The sequence below is a fragment of the Pagrus major genome, chromosome 17, assembly GCF_040436345.1.
Source record: "Pagrus major chromosome 17, Pma_NU_1.0".
Classification (NCBI taxonomy): Eukaryota; Metazoa; Chordata; class Actinopteri; order Spariformes; family Sparidae; genus Pagrus; species Pagrus major.
In genome coordinates this window covers 6248954-6271395 of record NC_133231.1, presented here as the reverse complement: position 1 = coordinate 6271395, position 22442 = coordinate 6248954, and the positions used below count along the sequence as shown (strand labels likewise).

Sequence of the window (22442 nt, the reverse complement as noted above, 5' to 3'; positions counted from 1 at the left end):
TCAGAGGAAGCACGCAGTTGTCTTTCTGCATGATGTCTCCTCTTGTTGGCCGCCTGCTGCTTCTTGTCTGCTTGGCTTTGCCTCTCTATGGCGTGGAAAAGGTGAGAAATAGAGGATACCGAAAGGATCCTGACGCTGAGAAGGTAAGAGAGAGTCAGCGGAGATGACTTTGTGGCCGCTATGATCTTTTTACAAAAGTAGCTATGTGGCATCACAGGAGAAGAGATCGTTTAGAAGAGATGTTGATGGTTCTCATAACAAAAAAAATGACAATGTGTATGCACTTAAATGACTATACAGCCACTTAAAGCGCTTTGTTGTATTTTTAACGCATCTCTATTAACATGTGCATGTAATCTGCGTAAAATTCTATCCTGGGATTACTTTTTCTGGCGGAATGCATTGCCGTTTGTCAGAAGTTTTTTTTTTTTTTTTTTTTAAATGACCGACTTCCCAACAAGTAATATGCTGATTCACCCATGATCCATATGTAGGCTTACAGTGCAGTGAGAGTGTGGTCACCACTTTGTCAGAACAGGCTCCTAAATGACCTGGTCCCAGCTGGCAGCACATGAGAAACTGCAGTTTTATAGCTTTTGTATGGTCAGCTGGTTCTCTATTATTCCAGGTTGTGGCTGCTCTCCAGCACACTGAGTGGACACATAGAAATCCCCTAACAGGAAGTTGGGGTCTGGCTCATACTGTCTGTGTCTCTCTTTGTTATCTATTTTGTCTGTTTAACAAGTCTAAAAAAAGATTGTGTGACTTTGGTTTGGGGAAAGAATCTGTGATTGATATTTTTGATTTGTTATAACTAATAATATTCTCTAAAATTCCTGAAGCAGGGTTCATCTGTTTAATCCCTAAATCCACAGAGGGTTCACACCAACCCCAATCTTAGACTCTTTGTATTGAATTACATAACCCTCCACGCTGTAGTTGGGGAGTGAACAAAGTGGACACACATTTCTGTCTTTAATCTCTTGGGAGTCAAATGAAAGTGAAACTGGTGTTTATTTTGCTTGGACTCTGTGGACCTCCCTCAGGGACTCCTACTAGTCTGTACCCCACTCTGAGAACCACATGGCTAAAGCAGCTTCTCTCTATTATCCCCCAAAGTCATGTTCCACAATCAAGACCACAGCAGAAGGGTATAATGAATAGCATTTTATGTTACCATCTGTGTCTAGTGCACTGGAAATGATGCAGAAAAGCCCAACTGCACTAGACGTTCTGAAGAAGGAAGACCTGATTATTTGAACAGCATGGTAATCATAAAAATCTTATTCTGCATCCTCTCAAGATGCTTAAACAGTCTCAAAGCCAAGCTTTGCATGCTGCTAGAGAGCTTCAGTCCTTGCTTCAGCATTGACTAATGCATGAAATACTACTGATTCCTCAGCAGCTTTGTAGCAAATGCAGCCTTCATGCTTCAGTTATACAGTAATGGACTGTGTGCTACTAATATTCAGTAGGCAGGCAGCACTGCAATAGAAATGGCAGACAGTGGACAGAGGTTCCATTCATTAGTGTGCTTTGAAATGTCTCCAAAAGTCCAACCCTTAATAAAACACTGAGATATTTCCTCGCTGAATATCAACCAACGGACTCATACTGTATTGGCATCATTTCCACATTTTGCCACCTATTAGCCGAGGATCTTGGACGCTGTGTCCCTTTTCCTCGAGGACTTATTCCAGGTTTATTACAGCACATGCATACCAGCCCACAATCTATTGGTTTCATCCCAGTTTCCTATAGGGATGATGTCAGACCTCACATCTCCAGGTTGCTCGCCGCCACTTAATGGCAGAAACAGACCCTTAAACATCTGTTTCGCAGCAGCTGGCATCAAATTATTGTAATTCTCCCTACATATACACATTTTCCAGATTCACATCGTCTGAAATTGATTTTTCGACTTTACCTCAGGGACTCAAGTCGAGACAAGATGTTAAAACTGGAGTAAAAGATCTTTGTTCTCCTCTCTTGCCGAGGACTAATGCCTTTTGGCCACGTGCTCCTATAACTGCTCCACAGCTGCATGCAGAGCAAAAGGGCAGCAATGACCCAACAGCAGCCCAGACCTAAATCCTTTGGGGATCAGTGTTTGCTTAAGGGCGAGGACTCTGTTCTTACGTGTCAGTTTATGTCTGTCCTGACTGAAGGAAAGAGTGTGTGACACTTTCACATCACATAACCAAAATTAAATCCAACTGCAGCTATAAAAAGCTTCAACAGCTGACCTACACACTGTAATCTGCTGCTCAAAGCGTCTCTTCGAAGAACATATTACGCAAAACTATCTTGGATCTTAATTGTGTCTATCTCTGTATGTGGTAGGACAGTTTTGGCAAGCACCCCCGTCTCTGTGTGTCTGTGTGTGCTTGAGTCAGCTTGAGTAAGATGCAGCATCTGTTTAAACATAGCAGGAGATTCAGCTGGACAATGAATCACACGGAGAGAAGTACGGCGAGACACCTACTAATTTAGGCTGTCACCAAGCCTTCAGTTCCCCATTAACCTACGATCTGTCACTCACTTGCTTCATGGCTTCACGGCGCGCTGGCTCTATTGCTTTGCCTTGGTTTGGATCACATCTGCCTTTGCGCTCATTTCAGCCCGGCGGCACTGGGTTTGTTTATGTGACTGGTAAATGAGGTTTAATCTGGCAATCTTGTGTGTGATGGTTGGATGAATGGCAGCTTCCAGGTGTTTGTGTTGCATGCAGCCCAAACAAGGACTTATCCCCCAGGGAGGATAAAGAGAATCTGAAACAGGAAGTTGGATAACAATAGAGTCAGCAGATGTTTTTTTTTTGTGTGCCTTCTTTTTTATTGTCAACTCCCACTCTTAATTCGTCTCTTCTCTGTTTTTACAGTATGGCACTTGCATGCAGGGGCCGGCAGGCACCCCTGGCAGGGAGGGTAACCCTGGAACCAATGGCATCCCAGGGACACCAGGCATCCCTGGCCGTGACGGGCTCAAAGGTGAGAAAGGCGAGTGCATCAATGAGATCTTCGAGGAGCCCTGGAGGCCCAACTACAAGCAGTGTGCCTGGAACTCTCTGAATTACGGGATTGACCTGGGTAAAGTGGCTGTAAGTATCTTGACTGACATGTTTCTGAGGAATGTAGGTGCATTTTACAAACTCAGAAATAACATACTACCACCACAATGTAGAAAAGTGGCAAAACATCACTGTGCTGTGTTGCAGGACTGTACGTTCACCAAGCTGCGCTCAGACAGTGCCCTCAGAGTCCTCTTCAGTGGTTCCCTGAGGCTCAAGTGTAAGAATGCATGCTGTCAGAGGTGGTACTTCACCTTCAATGGAGCAGAGTGCACAGGACCCCTGCCCATAGAGTCCATCATCTACTTAGACCAAGGAAGTCCTGAGCTCAACTCAACCATCAACATCCACAGAACGTCCTCAGGTACGACTCGCCTCCTCGGCAGTTAACAACCTGAACCAACAGTGTTTTCTCCAGTGATTTATAAAGCTGCAGTTTAAAGGAAAACTTAACTCAAAAAATGAAAACACAGTCATCATGCAGATGTAAAGTCTGCTTCACCGCAAAACAGAACAACTGAAGTAAATGCGGACTTGTTTTAAAACCTAAAAAACAGAAAGAAAAAACAGAAAATGGCTCCATACAGCTTGTCCAGTGTGATCCCCAGTCTCCGGAAGCCCTAAGACCCCAAATTGATTTGAATTGACGTTATTTACACTCTTCAAACTCAACTCAGTTATGCTGTTTTGCCGTGAAACTCCAAAAATGTTTTGTGGACTATGAAATTTCAAGTGACTTTGCATCGGCATGATGAGTAGCTGATGATTTTTGTCATTTTTGGGTGAACTTTTCCTATAAAGCAACAGTTGCACTGACATATGCTTATTCACTTTCTTGCCGAGAATAAGTGATATGAGCTGTAGCTAGAGCCAGCAGCTGGTCAGCTTGGCCTAGCACATAGACTGACTAACCAGGCTCTGTGCAAAGTTGACAAAATCTAAATCTTACTAATTAACCTGTCATATCTTCTTTGGTGCATTAAAAAAAAAGTCTAGGGGGTTAGCCTGTGTGCTCGACAATTTCTGAACCAGAAGCCGTAACTTCCTGTTTTCAGTGGTTGCCTTCAGGAAGTTAATGGTCCCATTTTTTTCTTACTTTTTGTTACCTTCAAATAGAGCCAAGCTTGCAGTTTCTCAGTTTTGAGTCTATGTGGCTTTAGCTGTATATTTACTGGACATATATGAGAGTTGGAAGCGTAGGTTTACTTCCCTCTTCTCTGAAGTGGTTATTTAACTGCTGTGGTAAACTTGCACTCCTCCAATTAGCTTTTGAGTTTTTTCTGAGTCAGAAAACAAAACCATTAACAATTTCCATCTCTGGAGACAGTTTGGGTGTTCCCTGAGATTCATTTGCCCTGTCTTCATCTTCTTTCCCTCTAGTTGAAGGCCTGTGCGAGGGTGTGAAAGCAGGGCTGGTAGATGTGGCCGTGTGGGTGGGGACCTGCGCCGACTATCCCAGAGGAGACGCGTCTACAGGGTGGAATTCAGTATCCAGAATTATCATTGAGGAACTGCCTAAATAATAAAAGGGACGAGTAGTGTGTAACAGTATGTTATCTGGCTCTCTGAAATGATCAGGTATGGTTTGCTGAGGGGTCACAGCATCACTGATGGTAACTTGAATGTTTGTATGTTTTGTTTTAATACTATACTAGTCGACAGGCCTGTAAACAAGAATACTTTGTCATTCTGTCTGCCAAAAATAAACTTTGTACTGTAGCTTCTCTGCCTTTGGCTGCTGGTGGTACACAGCAACCATTAAACAGACATTGTGACAAGACACTGACCATATTTAAACTATGTAATCATGTGACCTGTTTATATTCATTATAACTGTTAATAAAGTCATCTTTTTTTAAAGTACTGAACTCTATATGACTGCTTGTTTAGCTGCTTTTAAATACTGTTCAATGTAGCCACAAAAGATATAGACTTTATATAACAAACACTGTCAATGCAAGTTACAATCTGTTGTCAGGAAACAAAGAGATCTGAACAAAAGTTTGAATGGATGAAAATGTATTGTGTGTTTTGGGAAAAAAAAAATCATCTCCATTGCTGCTGTCAGGTCACATAAAGAAATAATTTAAAAGAGGCACACTAATATTACACATACATGCAACTGGAAACCTGAGAAGATTCACTGTCAATAATTACCTTTGCGTTTTTCAGCCTTTATCCCTTTCAGTCACCAGAAAACATCAAATGTAAACAGCACTATGATGAAATATTTATCAACCTCTGATACGAGCATGACATGGTGACTTAGACATCAGGTTTTTTTTTTAAAAAAAAAAGACTTGCAGCAGCATGTCCTTTGGCGTGTGCAGCAGCATACTTTCTCCCATAAGTCAAACTGTTTGTCAGTCCAACACCATCACATTTCACTAAAACATCAAAGTTTATATAAAAAGAAAAGAAGTCCATTGCTCAGTTTGGCAACTTTTTCATTACTTCTCAGTGTACATCAATGCTTCTCACATCAGCTCACACACTGTGCTGAGTGTTCAGTTTCAGTCTGATGCTTTTCACTCTGTATCTCTGACCGAACCAAAGTGTTAGTGTGAGCTCAGAGTCTTTGCAGCTGTCCATGCCATGCTTTTAAGACTCATTCATTTTGTCTCAGAAGGAAGCGAGACACATTCTCATAAACTACAAAGGTGATGCAGCAGGCGGGAGTGACGCGAATCAAGTTGGGGATGATGCCTTTGTAGAAACCAATGGGGCCTTCGTTCCTGCAGAGAAAGGGGAAAGAAATGACCATGACTCAAGATGGAGCCAAATCTAGAAACTGAGACTATGAAGTAATGTTGGGCTCTTTTTGTGACTGGATCAGTATCATACCTCCATGTCCGACTGATGACATCAATAACTCCATTGTATCTGTTGTGCTGGTCTTGCAGACGAGCTCGCACCACCTGATATGGATATGTTGTGGCCACAGCAAATATTTTGGATAATGCCGCCATTGTGATATATTCCAACGCATTCTGTTTGCACAGATAAACAGATGGAGTGAGAGGGAGCGAGAAGTGAGCGAAGCAGAGCAGGAAAACTGATGAGTCACTTCTTCAAGTGCTTGTTAGTTATCAACTGTGGGCTCAGTCTTATTACAATGAAAAGTAACAAGCTTTATGTCTGAGCATGTTCCCAGACTGCTTGTGGCTCATGGGGTTCATGACTCACCAGCTTCGCATCTGAAGGCACTTTCTTGTATTTGTTGTAGTCTCTCTTGAGTTCTTCATAAGCCATGAACTGCAGTGCTCCGTGAGATGTGCCAAACAGACCAGGAATATAACCCTTTTGACAAGTATATGACTTGTAAGTCAAACTTTCATGACACATATATTACACATATATTTCCATAACATACTTTATTATATATGTAGCAAAGTCCACTACACTGTAATGTATCTGAAGTTCTGTGCCTATTTAAAAGACATTTGTTATCAGATTTCTGAGTTATTTGTTAGCAATTATCCTGTCAGGATAAAAGAATTCACATAAGAAGCTAAAATGCAGCTTAAAAATTCTGGACGTTATTACCATTAATCATGGATTTCATGAGTTCTCTACTACAGCTTATAAGGGCTGGTGATGCCCTCTAGTGGTGATTCATGAACCAATGCAAAACTTAATTTCAGCCAACTAGAATAAAGGTTGACTTTTGTTGTAATAATTCATCTACAAATCAGCTCGCCTGTCGGAGGGCAAAATACATATCCCATGTACTGCTATATTACATGACACACTGATGACTAACCTTGTACAGTCCTGCCACTCCCTCATGGCGGTAGATCTTGACCAGAGCATCCATCATCCCCTTGTACTGCTTACTGGTTGGGTCAGCATTGTATTGCAGCACCAGCCGGGTCTTGGTGACCCAGATTGGGTTGGTTATGGTAAGTGTTAAGATCCCTGGGTGAGGACAAATGTCATTAGAATCAGGCTGAAAACATTTGCAAAGATCAGTTTACTGTCATAGACGAGGAAAGAAACCAGAAAATATTCAGAAGACTTTAGGAATCAGAATTTTTTTTCTCTCCTTTTTTTTCTTAAAAATCCCTAAACCAATTAATCAATCATCAAAGTAGTTGGTGATTTATTTAATACTGGACAACTAGTTTATTCATCTAGCCATGAATCCATTAAACCAAATTGCCTCATTTAAAAAAATACATGCTGGTCTAAAGCCGCTTCCTGACTCACGTCAGATCCCGAAATACCATTTGAGCACAATTTAAATGTCACACTGAAACAAACATTACTGTTGACTTAGTAAGATCTCAACCCAATAAAACACGTTATGGAACATTTCCAGCTTATTGCTAAATGATGCATAAAATAGTTCAGGGTGTTTCAGAGGCAAAGGTTATTCCCACCCTGTACTAGTCAGTCGTTCCTAATAAAAACCAAACTGAAGCTTAATTTTTAGCCCCTAACTTCATTTGGTCAGCAGGAAGCAGATCCATGTGACCCCATGAGACAAAAATGAACAGGAGCCATGTGGTCATTAGTATCTGCCTCCTGTCTGCTAAGGCCTGCTCAGGGCAGTACTATCTGGCTGTTGCTGTTGACCATGTGCTTATCGTGGGAGTGTGTCAGCAGGGCAGTAGTGTTCAGCAGAACTAACCTGCTTGGGCTGCAGACAGCAGGTGCTCTGTGGCGGTCAGTTCAGTTTGACGACCCTCCTTTGTGTACCCTTTGATTGCATTGTAGCTGAAAGGGAAGACAGCGTGGGAAAAATGACACATTATAGCTAATTCTGAAGGGCAAAATATGAGAAATATTATGATTCAGACATAATGCAACAGGTTTATAGCTTACGTACAACAAGAAGTAGAGACCCCAAGATGATCCAGCACCCCAAACATTGGGTGTCACTCCTTGGTAGAGTCCTTTCAGTCCCTCCTGCAGCCACACACTCCTCATACAGTGTAATATGCCATTGTACTTAGGTCTTAAGTCCAATCCATCACTGACTACATTGTAATGACATCAGAGAACTTTGTTAAGTCATGAGAGCCGAACGGAACATGAAACACCATTGATTCCTAAAATGAATTAAATTAAGCCATAGCAGCACGGGACTATTGCAGTTAAGCAAGTCAATATTAATTTAGCAGATTTCTAAATGGAGTTCTGAACATATGTTTCCACACAAGGAAACAGCAAGTCCATACTTTATAGAGCTCCTAACTGGTAAGAAACTGTAGTATTGCAGATGACATTATTACAATGACAATCACCAATAGATTAAATATGATGTCATACTGTACCTGCGAACCTGATTTTGACCAGATCCAGAGGGTGAAGCACAACTGTTGACACCACACCTCCACTGAGTCCCGCCACCAGGTTTTCTATCTTTACATGACTGAAGACCTGCTGGACATGTCCGGCTATTGAGACGGCAGAACCAGGTCTGCTGGACAGGTCTGTCTCTGGCACGTTAACGGTACCGTGATTTGGAGCCGAGCTCATGTTTACTGGTAACGTTGGCTAGCTCCTGTCAGCTAGCTGTGTTTACAACGAGAGGTAAGTTAAGGTGAAGCTAATGTTTAACTTACAGCACTCAAGCGACAGTTCATTGACAATGCTGCAAAATGTAAATATGCTATACCGACGGTACTAACTCCTGGTAACCTCCTCATTTTCTGTCTGAACTGAAGCACGTTCTCGGCACGCCGTGGCACTCCATGGCTGAGGTAACGTATCCAAAATGTCAAGCAGCCTTGCCTCTGCACGACCTTGCTGCTAGTATCAAGCGAGCGTCAAGTTACCATAATTAAGAGCTGCGCTTCCGGTCCTAACCTTCAAAATAAAACCAATTTAGACGAATGGTACGTTATTACGAACCCATCATTTAGGTAGGCTTTATTTTTGTGATTTTAAAGGGTTGACGTGTTTTTAATAAGGATCCCTAACCATCTGAATGAGCTGATAAAAACATGATTAAAGTAGTAGGTCAGAGTGTCCACATAAGAAACCTAATCTTTTCTTTTCCTCACTCTTAAAATGTACTCTATGTTCCATATTGATGACCATGAATGTAGCTATTTTTTATATTAATTTTATATTGGCCGTTGTATCTTGATTCACCACTTCGTTCATCTAAGGCTGTGTAATTTTCTCATAATTTACCCTTTTATTTTTTTATTATTTTTTTTAATAAATCTGTTTCTGTATTTTAATCATTGTCTTCCTTATCCTCCCAAGTATCTAGTAAAGCCTGTTGAGGAAAACAGTTCATCTATAATATCTATGTTTGTATAGATATCTGTATACTCTATCAAACTGACGGTCCTAACAGTAACTTTTCTCAAAACAACTAATGAAAGTATTATTTGGAAAACGCAAACAGTTGTATTTCCGGCTGTTGAATTGTAAAATTTTGCAACTTGACGGCTGTTTCGTTACGCTCGTCAGTGACGCAACCAGGAGGACTGTACATCCCACAATGCAACGCGGCCCTGCATGAATTCCTTCCTCATCAACACATGGGCAGTGGTGCCTGCTAGTATTTTCCTTGTTTAGCTTTAAACTAACTACATTTTTTAAAGTGTGTTTCCTTTTCACTCTGCTCCCAAATGAAAGTTAAAGTCCTCTCGAGGAACCCGGACGATTATGTTCGGGAAACCAAATATGATATTCAGCGTGGTAAGTTATAAACTTTAAACTCGGACAGGCTAAACACACAGTATGCTAGCTAGCCAGTGTTTCACAGCAAACATCATCCGCAGAAAGTCGCAGTTAAAAATACCAGTGACACTGTTACGTTTTCCAAACCATTATCTTGTGACTGAAAAAACATCACAATGTTATTATATCTAGAGAAACTCTGTCGTTGTCTGTAGACTTTGATATGAAGTATATAGTAAATGGAAAGCTTTTCAAATATGAGCATGTAAACAACAGCCACGACATTAGCACCTATTTAAGTTTAAAATTGTGAGTTAGCTTATAGCCTGTGTGCAGGTCCTGTAGGCCATATGAAACATATAAAACAAATTGAGTTAAATAAAATATGGGTATTAAAAGATGCAAAAGAGTATGTCCATAATAGCAGTTATGTTAATATCATATATCTGCATTTTTTTGGCCCAAAACTTCATATAGAAAAAAACGTCCTGACAGTGTTTACTTTCTGTTCTCAGTCCCTAGAAACTATGACCCAACACTTCATCCATTTGAGGTGTGCAGAGAGTACACCCAGGCTCTGAATTCCACTAAGCTTGACAGGGTGTTTGCCAAGCCTTTCCTGGCCTCTCTGGATGGACACAGAGATGGGGTGAACTGTATGGCCAAGCACACCTCAAGCCTCTCCACCTTGCTCTCTGGCTCCTGCGATGGCGAGGTAACTATCTGCCAAAGTATATACACGTTTACCTCAGCCAATGACATACTTTGACATTGTGCACACAACATGTTTTACTCATTCATGACACTGACGGGACGTTTTATTTGCCCATTAGGTGAAAGTGTGGAACCTTACCAAACACGAATGCGTCCGCACGCTCCAAGCACATGAAGGTTTTGTCCGGGGAATGGTTGTCCGCCATTGTGGAACATCCTTCTTTACGGTGACTGCTGCCATTCAACATGAAAAGAGTTTTCTGTGCTTTTTTTATTTGCTGACTTCTCATACAGCCTTGTGTTTTACATCTCTGCATACTGACTTTAACAGGTTGGTGACGACAAAACAATCAAGCAATGGAAAATGGAGGCGCCAGGTTACGGAGAGGAAGAGGAGCCACTCAACACTATTCTGGGCAAGGTATGATCAGTGGGCATCTCCTGCAGTATAACTATTGGAGACAGTTGTGGTTACATTATGCTCTTTAGGTGACCATGACCTCTGACCTCTCAAGGGTGAATGAAACATCATATTTTGATTATAATAAAAAAGATTCTTGTCCCTTGCAGACTGTCTTCTCAGGACTGGACCATCACCAGAAGGATGCTGTGTTTGCAACATGCGGCCAGCAGGTGGACATCTGGGATGAGCAGAGGAGCAGCCCAATCCGGTCTTTTACCTGGGGCGTCGACAGCTTCAGCGCTGTTCGCTTCAACCCTGTGGAGGTAAAACACCATGTGCTCACCACACTGAGACGGGCCTGGTCCTGTCACAGAGTGAAGAACACTTTGCCCTGAACAATTTGTCCATGTTCAAACTCCCATCAAAGTGATGATTGTAAGACTAACAAGCTGTCACCCTGCTGATATATTTAAAGTTACTGGTTTACGTCTCTCCACAGACGGAACTTCTTGCAAGCTGTGCCTCTGACAGAAGTATAGTACTGTATGACATGAGAGAATCTGCACCACTTAAAAAGGTAGGCTCTACCATTTAGTTGCTGCAGGAATTTACCTTTTGCTCTCATTCCTTCACCAGTCACATGCTATGATTTATATCTACTCTGTGTTTACTTTTCTTTTAAAGGTTATTATGACAATGAGGAGCAACACATTATGCTGGAACCCTATGGAAGCCTATCACTTCACATGTTCAAATGAAGACTACAAGTGAGTTGATGATGTTAAAGGTTGTTACAGTGATTAGGATTCACATGGTAGTATTTTCAGTTGGCACTAAATTGGGTCTGTTGTGCTCAAAGTCCAGCTTTTGTGCCCTGGGTAGACCTTCAAAACAGATGGGAGATTAATGCACAATCCTGTCATTGTTTCACTGATGTTTTTTCTACTAAAGCTCAGGGATCATTTTGTTTTTCTTTTTTCTTTTTCTCATCAGTCTCTACACATATGACATGAGGTACCTGGACCGGCCAATGACAGTGCACATGGATCATGTCTCTGCAGTGCTGGATGTTGACTATTCTCCCACTGGGAAGGAGTTTGTGTCTGCCAGTTTTGACAAAACTATCCGCATCTTTCCCAAAGAAAATGGTCACAGCAGGTTAGTAACACCAGCTTAAAAAAATATTATTGTTACTGTGATTGTATTACTTGTCCATAATCAAGTACTGTTTCTGTTCTTCTGAATGAGCCACAACAGAGTAAGAAGTATAAGCTTTCTTTTAAATGCAGTTGATTGTAATAGTTTTGTTTTTGGGGTCTATAAAGTTAATTATGTTGACTTTGTTGTCGATATATTCATGATCAGGCTGTGTTGATTGGATCGTATCTTACCCTTTGAGTGGTTTATTGATATTTAAGTTAAATAAATAGTAACACCTGTGTTTTTCCTACTATGTGCTGTGAAAAAAGGCCTATTGCCTAGCATTGCTGATAATAGTTTCTAGTTGGCAAAGCTAATATTAGGATGCTGATTGTTTTGACTGACCTTCTCAACCACAAAAAGCATAGCCATTGTTTGGTTGCTGTATGACGTAATGGTTCATGCAGTGTTGATTGTCAATTTGTCCAGCTCCAGAGCAAATAGCAACAGTTGTGTTACAGTAACTAGGGGCATGTAGCCGGACAGCATCACGCCATGTGGCAGGTCTGGGAAGAGTGTGTATTGTAGAAACAGTTGAAAACACTTTGGAAGTTGACTTCATATGAGTACGGTATTATTTCGTTAGCCTTTTTTACAGCACACCTTTTTGATTTTTCATAATAGGTGAAGCACAAGTAATATATCATATGTTAGTATCGGGGCCAAGATACTGACTCACCTATATTAAATGCTGTTGTTAAATGTTATGAGCTCCATCTATGTGGTACCTAGTAGCATGAAATAGTCTTAGTCGTATTTTGATAAAACACGACTGACACAAAATCCACAGTAACAAGTGTTAAATAAGCCTTGAACCTTAATTCTTGCTATTCCACCAAGTTGTTCTGCAAGCCCTCTCCACTTCATCAGTGATCTTATTGAGATGAAGATACACTTGATACATGTTTTGACAAGACTGTCAAACAACTGCATCTCAGCAAGTAGCCAAAAACAACATGTGTTTACATTCTGTCGACCGGAGTAATAGAGCTTTTTCACATGAGACTGGGGCTGCACAATTGATTGTGATATTATCAAAATTGCAATATTGCAATATTGCCAAATTGCAGAATCTGCCATTTTTTTGGTAAAGGTAAAACGTGTGACAAAACAACATTGTAATGAAGTACTTTTGTTCTTTTCTCCAGACATAAAAAAACATGTTTGGTACAGACTCAAACAAAGGTCACATCACCATGATTTCAACAGGTTTGTTCAGGGAAAATGAAAATTGTGATGCAAAAATGACAATTCCAACTAACCATGAATCATATTGAAATCACAATATCTGTCAAAATAATTGCCATATGTCTTTGTTTTTTTTCTCCATATAATGCAGCCTAACATCAGACATGTTATTGCAGAAAAAGCAAAGGTGTAATTAATTAATCATTAATAAATAATGCATTCCATTAGATTAGGCCTCCTATTTTGCGTGCTCACTGAAATGACTCACTAGAACACTGAACAGAGCTGAGATACTTTTCACAGTTTTGAGAGAGAGCGGCAGAAAAGAGATGATGAATGCAAGCAAAGCAGAGTTATAAAAAGGTTAGGAGTTTGTATATGTTGTCAATTTGTCAGTAATGTACAATATAGGTCACATCGGGCCTCATGCAAGAAGCGATATACGAACAAATGCTTTGGCCAACCACGCCTTACGCAGAGAGCGTGTTTTTAGAGATGGCACAGATCTGTTTGAGACAGATGAATGGCTGCTGAGTCGTTTCAGATTGCCACGAGCACTGCTTATGGATTTATGCAATAACATGGAGCCTCAACTTAGGCGAAACACACGCCTGTCAAAACCTGAGCTGCCACACCTCCAAGTACTCAGCACACCCACAGGATCATTTCTGAGAGAGATAGGAGATGCCTCCTTGAACTGTGCGCTTCCGAAAGTACTGAAAGCAATATTTTCATTCATGCTCCAAGTACATATCTTTACTGTACACTGCTAATCAGCAGCATATCGTTGGTGCTGTAGATTGCACGCACACACAGATCAAACCATCCTCAAAGGGTGCTATACCGGAAGTACTTTGGTGAAAATGAGGCTAAAATGTCTGCCATGAAAAATAACTGCTATGACTTCTTTCTGTTGGGAGCAAAGGAGGAAGTAGTGTGACATTGTTCTCGAGCCACAAAGTGGATGGATCGGTCAACATAACATGAGTAGGAGTTTACAAAGGGAAACAAAACATTATTCATAAGTTTATGATGAGTGTTACACTAATATTATTAAGTATTATTTATCAGTATTGATGTTGGTAATCCTGTTTACCAACACCCATAACACTAACAACTTCTGTATACGTGCTAATGAAGGCATTGTCTTTTGTTGTCTTTTTTTGAAATGTAGAGAGGTTTACCACACCAAACGCATGCAGCATGTCATCTGCATAAAGTGGTCAGCAGACAACAAATACATCCTGAGTGGTTCTGACGAAATGAACATCCGACTGTGGAAGGCCAACGCATCTGAGAAGCTCGGAGTGGTGAGTCCTGCCTCATTTTCACTTCATCATTTCATTGATATTTTCAGCGTCAATCCATTAATTTAAGGCAGCTTGCTGCTTATTGGCTGCTCTTGGTAAGCAGTATGCGCTGCTCTGTATACCAATCAACAGCTGTATTTCCCTCAGCTGTCAGACATACTGTATACTGTATCTCCCTCCAGTATTTTACCTGATCTTGTTTTATGAGTTAGCTGCATTCATCGACACTGCCATGGCCCTGGGCCCACTTCAGCAGGGTAAGAGTGGGTGACTATGCCAGGAGCCACTGTTGCCAAATGCCCTGATGGATGCTGACTTAGGGTAGAATCACTCTCAATAAGTACAATGTACCAACTGGCACAGCAACTCCTGTGGCAGGTGGAAGTCCAAAAAACTCAAAAGCTTGTGCAGTTGTTTGACAAATTGCCAGCAAAAGATTCAGCTAAAAAACCTTTTCCAGGCGAGGCTCCGCTGACTTTTGATATCTTGTTTAGTAAGCATCACATGTATTGTATTTAGATAATATAGGCTGTGTAAGCAGGAACGATGGCCTTAATATTATGTAATACTCAACTGTCACATAAAGCTCCTGTAAAATGCTGGGAAGTGTTCCAGTGCCCCAAATCCCAGTTATGGCCGGATGATAAAAATCGATGGAATCTCATGTGCCATCTCCAACAACCATCTTTCACTCCTAATCGGATTCACTCTTGCTTATTCTCTTAATGCAGCTTCCGAGTGGAAAATTGGCCCGCTTTTGGCACTTGTTTTACTGTCACTGTGTAAGAGAAGATTTATTCGCAAGCTTTGCACTTAAAGAGATCAGACAAGGGCTGCTCCTATCAGCAGTTTAAATCGGCCAATCACTTAAAGCAGGCCACTCCGAACATAATGAAGCATTAACAATCAAGTTGTACTGAAAGGGTCTTTAATTATCAAGAAATGCTGAAATGCTGAATCGAGGCTTTGTCTGTGTCTGAAGGCATCACAGCGAACTGATCGGGACTTCTCTATCAGCTGCTGCACGTTACTGTTCCTCTCATAACTTTGCAGCCGCGGTCTTTGACTCCAGTGTAAATTTAACCCTTTGTATTTTAGTCAAAGACCTGAAACCTGTTGAGTCAATCAGCTCCTGTTTATTTTCAATTGGGTAGAATTAATATCCCTTGCCCTAGGAACCTTGATTTATCACTGCCCACTGATTTAGAGTTTTAAAAGCCAACTGAATCTCTATGAAGAGTTTGTATTGATTGACCTTGATGTGCTGTGGTACTGTTTGACTTGTCTCCTTCATTGATCAAATATAGAGGTGCCACTTTTGGACCAATTACTGTCTGATCAGAGACATGACGCTGGGTAATTAATAGATAGTTAGGGATTATTACATATTGGGTTTTATTTTGTAGGTTTGCCCATCTTTTCTGTTGGATATGAACATATTGTTCTTGGCAAGTTGATAGCTGACATTGGGGAACATGGTGACATTGCTTAAAGGAAGTCAGAAAGGGTAACGATCTTTCTCCATAGCCACAGTACTGCTGTGTGATTACCTGTGTCAGAACACTATACCTAATACCTGTGTCTAAGTGAAACTCCAGCTATTAGCCAGACAGCCAATGGACTGTGGCTAAAACATCTCTTCTAAGGGCCGGATGCAAGAAACACAAGCACTCAGACAGTCTTCATAGTAGTCCACCAATTTCGCATTCAGACGGTGTAATGTCAGCCAATCACATGTCAAACTGTTCAAGCAGCTCTCAAACATTGTTCCATCAGCATTAAGTTTGAAAGAGAGACCCAAGTAAAAGATATAAGAAAGTAATTACCGTAACACTGTCTCTGGCCTCCATGCTGCTTTCTATTGTCCCCTGTTTTGCGGTGCCTTCATGTGGCACACCAGAAAACGGAAAAGTAAATTTGTCCACTTCCGCCTTTGATTTAGTTCACTTGCCGAAGTTTCACCCCTTTTTTTCCCCGTCCGGTTTACCTTCTGGTTTTACCTCTGAAAAAGTGTTTTAGATAATCTGGTAAAAGTGTTGTCTTGTTTCTCACCTGTGTGACCTGTCTAACTGTGACTTCTTGTATTTCTTGCTGTGTCAGACTTGTCATTGTGTTTCCAGACCTCAGCAATTACTTTAGTGGCTTCAGTGTTACCATAACTGATACAGTGCTTAATTCCTCTGCCCTAAGCAAAAGATCAATGGCATTATTTTGATTGGTCAGAGCAAGCATCTGAAGTATGACATAAGTGACAATGACACCTCATCTCGATCTATTCCACTTTGTTGGTGGCTGCATTTTACTGTACCGCGCTGGCAGCAGTCTGTCAAGTCTGCTTTACCAGCATTAATTACATATACATATTGGGTATATAGCACATAGTATAAGATTTAAGACACGGCGTCTATGTTTGACTCATTCTTAGGTAAGAAGAGATCACAAGAGTGACTCTATCCAAACAAAATGAAAGTGAAGCATCATCTTCTGCTATCTCATATCCATCTTGTTGAGATTATACAAACAGTGTTTAGCAGGTTAACCATGTGTGTATCCAGGGGAATTAGTTTAGTCCAACAAGATCAGCGTCTAACAGCTCTTCTCCGACAAATTGAATCTGAGACAAATCATTGCTTTTAATTAGAATAAAAGCCTTCGAGGAGGGCAGCCTCAGCCAAGACCAGTCCGAGTAGCTGCTGGTTTTTATGAGGGAGACAGAGAGGGGAGAGGGAGGGATGTTGTTGAGCTTGTGTCTTCACTTTTTAACAGACATTGATTCCGTTTTGAATGAGCACGTTGTCGAGATGAAGTTACTGCTTACTGTACCGGCCAACATTTTATGATGTAGAACAGGGCATATGGTAACTGTCGGTAATTAACAAAACGCCACCTGAGCTGAATGGAAAATACATCTTTCTAAACTTGTATATGGTTGTTTAACAGGTAGATGTAAAATAATTTGGGGAATCTTGCTCATCATTACTGGAATCTAGGCAGTTTGGAAAGCACCTCAGATAACACATCTCTCACTATGGGAACCCACCATGCGTTAAATGACATGACGCTGACGCATCACCAGAGGGAGTTTAAGAAATGACGGCTCAGCAATGATCATCCTCTGTTTGGGAAACGCAACAGTCACTTCTCCTGCTGGTCGTTAAATCTAAACCACACCCACGCTGCCCGTACTTTCTAATTGGACACTGATTGGTTGAACCACTGTGGTTCGGCCACAAGCACGTAGCTTGAAGCCGGGTAAGATGGATTTGCAAGATCACGTGATCAAGTGCTCTCACAAAAATCCACCATGCTCGCAAGGTAAAGAAAGGCAGGGTAGTGTGAGTTAATACAACAATTAATATCTGTAAAAACTCGATAACACGTTATATGTTGTTTTATCCATTTGGGTTTATGAAGGGCTAGGTATCAAACTGCGATACTTTTATAGCACCGACCAAATTGCCTCAATACTATTGATTATTGAAAAATTGGAAAAAAGTATCATTCAGGAACTTGTATAGAAGTCGAGGTATCTGTACCAGAATCAAAACATTTTTAATGGTACCCACCCCTAGGTTTATGGCCTGGTGTAGTCCCTTCCCTGTGGTTGACACGTGCCTCCTCAAAACTGTAACTACACATTGGGGCCAAAACAGCATGTAACAACATTTATTTTGAAGAACACGTTAGTATCCTGTTTCCTACCAGCAGCCATGTCGATTAGAGATTATGTCTCGATGCTGTAAAGTCAATAACTGGACATTTAAAATCCAATACTTGACATTATGATCACCTGTAACAATTTTGTAAGACTGGACTGTATGTTCCTTATGGCTGAATCAGCTGGATGATGAAATGTAATGGACGTTCTAAGCTAGGCTTCTTCTTGACCTTTGGTGAGGAAGGCTAAGCGGGAGCAAAGATAATGGAAGTTATTCATCATGTTTATTACATATACACATCTAGATCCTCACAAATATGCTACATTGTCATTCAATGAAAAACATTTTGAGAGAAATCAAACATTTTGATCCATCAAGATACATTTATAATTGCTTTATTATTGCATCAGGTTTATCATAAAAACGTACAAAGCAGTTTGGAAGGCACTGACATCACCTGGCATCAGGTGATAAAATATTCATATGGGCTATTTTTGAAGGCAATGTAAACAACCAATTTTGTTGTTTACTTCCGACCACTGCTTGTCTTGTTTATTATTTTCCCTTCTTGAACACTGTATCCAAATCCACCCTTTCATTGTTCCTCTTCACCTGACTTCATCTTGTCCTGTCTCTCGATCCACTCTCATTATCCAGCCTCTTCATTTTCTGTTTTTATCCAATTTTTATCAATCAACTCGTCCTCTCTTGTGTCATGTAGATGGCCCCGAGAGAGAGGCAGGCCAGCAACTACAGTCAGAAGTTGAAGGAGAAGTTCCAGCACCACCCGCAGATCAGACGCATCGCTCGTCACCGACATCTACCCAAGAACATCTTCCACGAGAGCAAGGAACTGAGGATTATGAAAGAGGCTCGCCGGAGGAAGTATGTATCCATTATTTTTCCTTTTCCTTCCTTTTAGGAATAGGAAATGCGGTAGCTAGTGTATCTATAGGAATGGCATGATGTCCCCCCCTGTGTCCATGTAGAGGTGATTGTGACTTGGGCTGCTGCCAGGGTAGGTCTGACCTATGCAGTCACACCAGCCCAATGGAAAATCTCCCAGATGGCACTGCCCCCCATGACATGGTCTCAATAGGCCTTACATACTCATTTACAGTTTGTATGGTGGATTGATTGTCCCAGTTTGCCCTGCCGTCCTGTGATTCATAGCTCAGTCTGCGGCAGATGTGTGTTTGGACTGTGAATGATTTACTATCCATGCTTTATGCATTATTTTCAGGGAACATTAGTGTAGTCTGTGACGTAGGTGTTAGGTCAATAGTCTCATATTCAGTCTCTTCCTCTCTTCTGTTTGCTGAGCTCTCCCTCCCTCTTCTTTCCATTCTTTCCTGCATATTCTCCCCAGCAGATTGAGTCATTCACGCCTCTTCCTCTTTTGTCTTCCAGGGAGAGGAACGTCCGCAAGCACAGTAAACCAGGAGCTGTTCCTGTGGTGTCTGAGAAGGAGAAGCATGTTGTGACTGTTGTCAAATAGACGGAGCCGGAAGAGAGAACAGTAGACCAGAAGGGGCAACCGTCAAGAGATGAGGTGGAGCCCAAGATTACACCCACATGGGACATGTTCAGACTGCTTACGCTTGAGACAAAAAAGCGTCAGTTGTCAGTTGTTGGGAAGGACAAGTGACCAGTTCTGCATCTTTTGAATTACAAGGACACAGACTGTAAATATATACAAGAAGACTCGTTTTCTCTGCCATTGATTTGCATCCTTCATTTGAGTGACTTAACACATGTTTTGCTCTGAGCAAGTTTGCATTTTTCATCACAGGATCCACTATAACAATTTAAGAAATAAAGAACAGAGTAAATGTTTAAAGATTGTTTCTAAGTTGGTTCCTGCTTGCAACAATTAAAGTTCCTTGTGTTTTTATTAGACAGATTTTTTCCATTAATGAAGATGAGGTAAGAAATGTGCTACAGTTGATCGTTAAAACTACCACAGATGGCATAAAGGTTTCAGTTTGCTTCAAATTAAAGAAGTGTCCTGTTATAAATTGCTTCACTCAACGGCCTGTCAAAAAGCCTGCTGTCAGAGCCTCATCCCGCCTGTGTCCTTAACATACTCAAGTCTTTTGTCATGTCTTTTGTAGTTACAACATGGTAAATAATACAAATGGGGCAATCTCTTAATAACTCAAACCCCCTCTTACTTTATACCACACATCTCGCCAATTGCTACATAAAGTGGCCCTGATTTCCCGATATTTCAGTAAGCAACAAGAATATTTTATGTTAGAAGATCCACCGAACATTTCTCTAAAAGCATACTGAAGCCTTAAGAAACATTTGGGAAGTGTTTAATATCTGCAGGGGTTGTTTTCTGCTTTATTTTTAATGCTATGAGACGTTTTAGCTAACTTTTAGCACGGGTGCTAGACATTAAAGGAGACATGTTGGGCTCATTAGGTGTTTACCTGACATTGACGCCTCAGTAAATAAAGTAACGTATGCTAATAATACTCAAATGGTGAAATGGCTTCTCAGGGTGCTATATTTGGTGTTAATCGCAGTAACACAGTTGCCAAGCACATAAATTCCTGCAGTTTGACTATTTCACTTCACATATACATTTATGTTTAAATTAAGTGCATGTCCATCAAGTAAATTTACACACAGCAGCAACACACACACACATACCGGTAAGCATCCTGGAGCAAAACAGGCTTCATATAACAACAAAGGTAATGTTAGCGGAGCTAGAAGTGCAGTACAAATACAAAATGCATCATGAAAAAGATGGTTACGGGCATCAAACCTCCTACTCGAGGCCCAATCTGCATCTTCTGAATCTGAGTCTTCTGATAATTCTAGTGCTAGCGGTCTGCACTTACAATAAAAAATAAGTTTGTTCTCAGCTGTTGCTGTTGAGGTCTGTATTATTCAAACAAGCCTCCACTTAAGAAGGAGGCCAAAATCAGAATGGCTTGCTGAATCCCACGTAAGGTGACGTAGGCATCCCACAAAAAAACAGACTTGGTGTTTTATTTAACAGGTTGTGGATTGGCAGGCACTCTGTATATCCAAATATATGTGCCTGAGCACTGACAAGTGAGTTATCATAATATGTCTCCTTTATGAATAGATCAGGTCATTCTGTCAGAATGGACAACAATTCATATGATAATTATGACAACATTTTACACAAATTACTAATAGGATAAAATGATAAAGTTAACACATTTTATGTCCAAAAGGTCAAAGGTCAACTTCACTGTGACATCATAATATTCTTTATAAAATGTTCTGTCCATTATTCATCAGCATAGCTCAGGAACAGCAACTTGACTGGTGCGTGAAGGCATACAACCATACAACTCTAGTTTCTCTTCAGTTTCTCCTTCAGTTTTGGAATATTTAACTACCCATAAGCTAGTTACCATTTTTAGAGCGCATACCAAACTCAAAATCTGTATGTATACGAAACAAATCATCTTATTTGCAGGTGTGTAATTCTAATAAACTTTTAAACCAAGTTGTTGTTGTGAAAACGTCATTTTGAAGAAATTGTGATCTTGTTGTTTGACTTGTAGTAGATCACTGCAGAGGTGCTAATTTACTTAACAGCCCTAATGAGCTCGAGACTCTATCTTCTTAATGGTGTCCTTCAAATCCTATCAGCGCTGCCGCCTGAGAGAGAGAGAGAGAGAAAGAGGAAGGTGTATTTGGGAAAGGGTCAGGGATCAGAAGGAGGGACTTAGTCAGGAGTCAGGGATTAGTGTTACCTGGTATTTTGACAGAGTTTACAAGAGGGCTGACACAAACGTGATGGTTTGATTAAAGACTGATGCATCTGGGTGTGTAGATCTGCTGAAAACTCCAATTGTTTTTACACGGTGAAGTGTGAAGTGGCTTTTCTTCCTCTTTCGGTCAACCTGTGATCCACAGTTTTTCTAATTCACTGACAAACTATTTGAAATAACAGTTCTTTTTTTTAAATATCAATTAATCTACCAGTTATTTTCTCATTTAACAGAGCAATCATTTGATCTGTGTGAACAGAAGTTCCCAGAGCCCGTGGTGACGTCTCCAAATGTCTTTATTTGTTTGACCAAACAGTCCAAACCCTCAGATACTCTCTTTAAATCAGAAAATATCCACATTCACATTGTTTCCTGACACGACTGTTTGTTGTGTAACTGCTCGAGCTTTACTTCCCTACATTTGTCACCACAACACTTCTCACATCATCAGGCAGCAGAGCGCCTCGTGTACTGTACACTGAATAAATAAAA

At 40.9% G+C, this 22442-nt stretch overlaps 3 protein-coding genes across 6 annotated transcripts; 2 read left to right on the top strand and 1 right to left on the bottom strand.

Moving 5' to 3' along the window:
- The first annotated feature begins 18 nt into the window (after positions 1 to 18).
- LOC141012232 (collagen triple helix repeat-containing protein 1-like) lies at positions 19 to 4933 on the top strand. Of its 4 annotated transcripts, none has more exons than XM_073485660.1 (5): positions 19 to 143; positions 1191 to 1268; positions 2882 to 3100; positions 3218 to 3434; positions 4451 to 4933. In XM_073485660.1, exons 1-5 carry the CDS (start codon positions 30 to 32, stop codon positions 4591 to 4593), a joined length of 771 nt encoding a protein of 256 aa, XP_073341761.1. In that variant the 5' UTR covers positions 19 to 29; the 3' UTR covers positions 4594 to 4933. The 4 variants fall into 4 exon arrangements, with proteins under 4 accessions (XP_073341761.1, XP_073341763.1, XP_073341762.1 ...); XM_073485661.1 differs by having other exon boundaries at positions 22 to 101; XM_073485662.1 differs by lacking the exon at positions 1191 to 1268.
- A 139-nt stretch (positions 4934 to 5072) lies between these two features.
- Positions 5073 to 8789, bottom strand: slc25a32b (solute carrier family 25 member 32b). The gene is made up of 7 exons (XM_073485268.1): positions 8350 to 8789; positions 7902 to 8052; positions 7704 to 7789; positions 6834 to 6988; positions 6257 to 6370; positions 5915 to 6060; positions 5073 to 5805 (listed from the first exon to the last, which is right to left on the bottom strand). Exons 1-7 carry the CDS (start codon positions 8552 to 8554, stop codon positions 5679 to 5681), a joined length of 984 nt encoding a protein of 327 aa, XP_073341369.1. The 5' UTR covers positions 8555 to 8789; the 3' UTR covers positions 5073 to 5678.
- A 773-nt stretch (positions 8790 to 9562) lies between these two features.
- dcaf13 (ddb1 and cul4 associated factor 13) lies at positions 9563 to 20085 on the top strand. The gene is made up of 11 exons (XM_073485267.1): positions 9563 to 9730; positions 10228 to 10427; positions 10546 to 10653; positions 10758 to 10847; positions 10997 to 11152; positions 11329 to 11406; positions 11514 to 11596; positions 11823 to 11987; positions 14392 to 14527; positions 18908 to 19071; positions 19597 to 20085. Exons 1-11 carry the CDS (start codon positions 9661 to 9663, stop codon positions 19682 to 19684), a joined length of 1338 nt encoding a protein of 445 aa, XP_073341368.1. The 5' UTR covers positions 9563 to 9660; the 3' UTR covers positions 19685 to 20085.
- The last annotated feature ends 2357 nt before the right edge of the window (positions 20086 to 22442 follow it).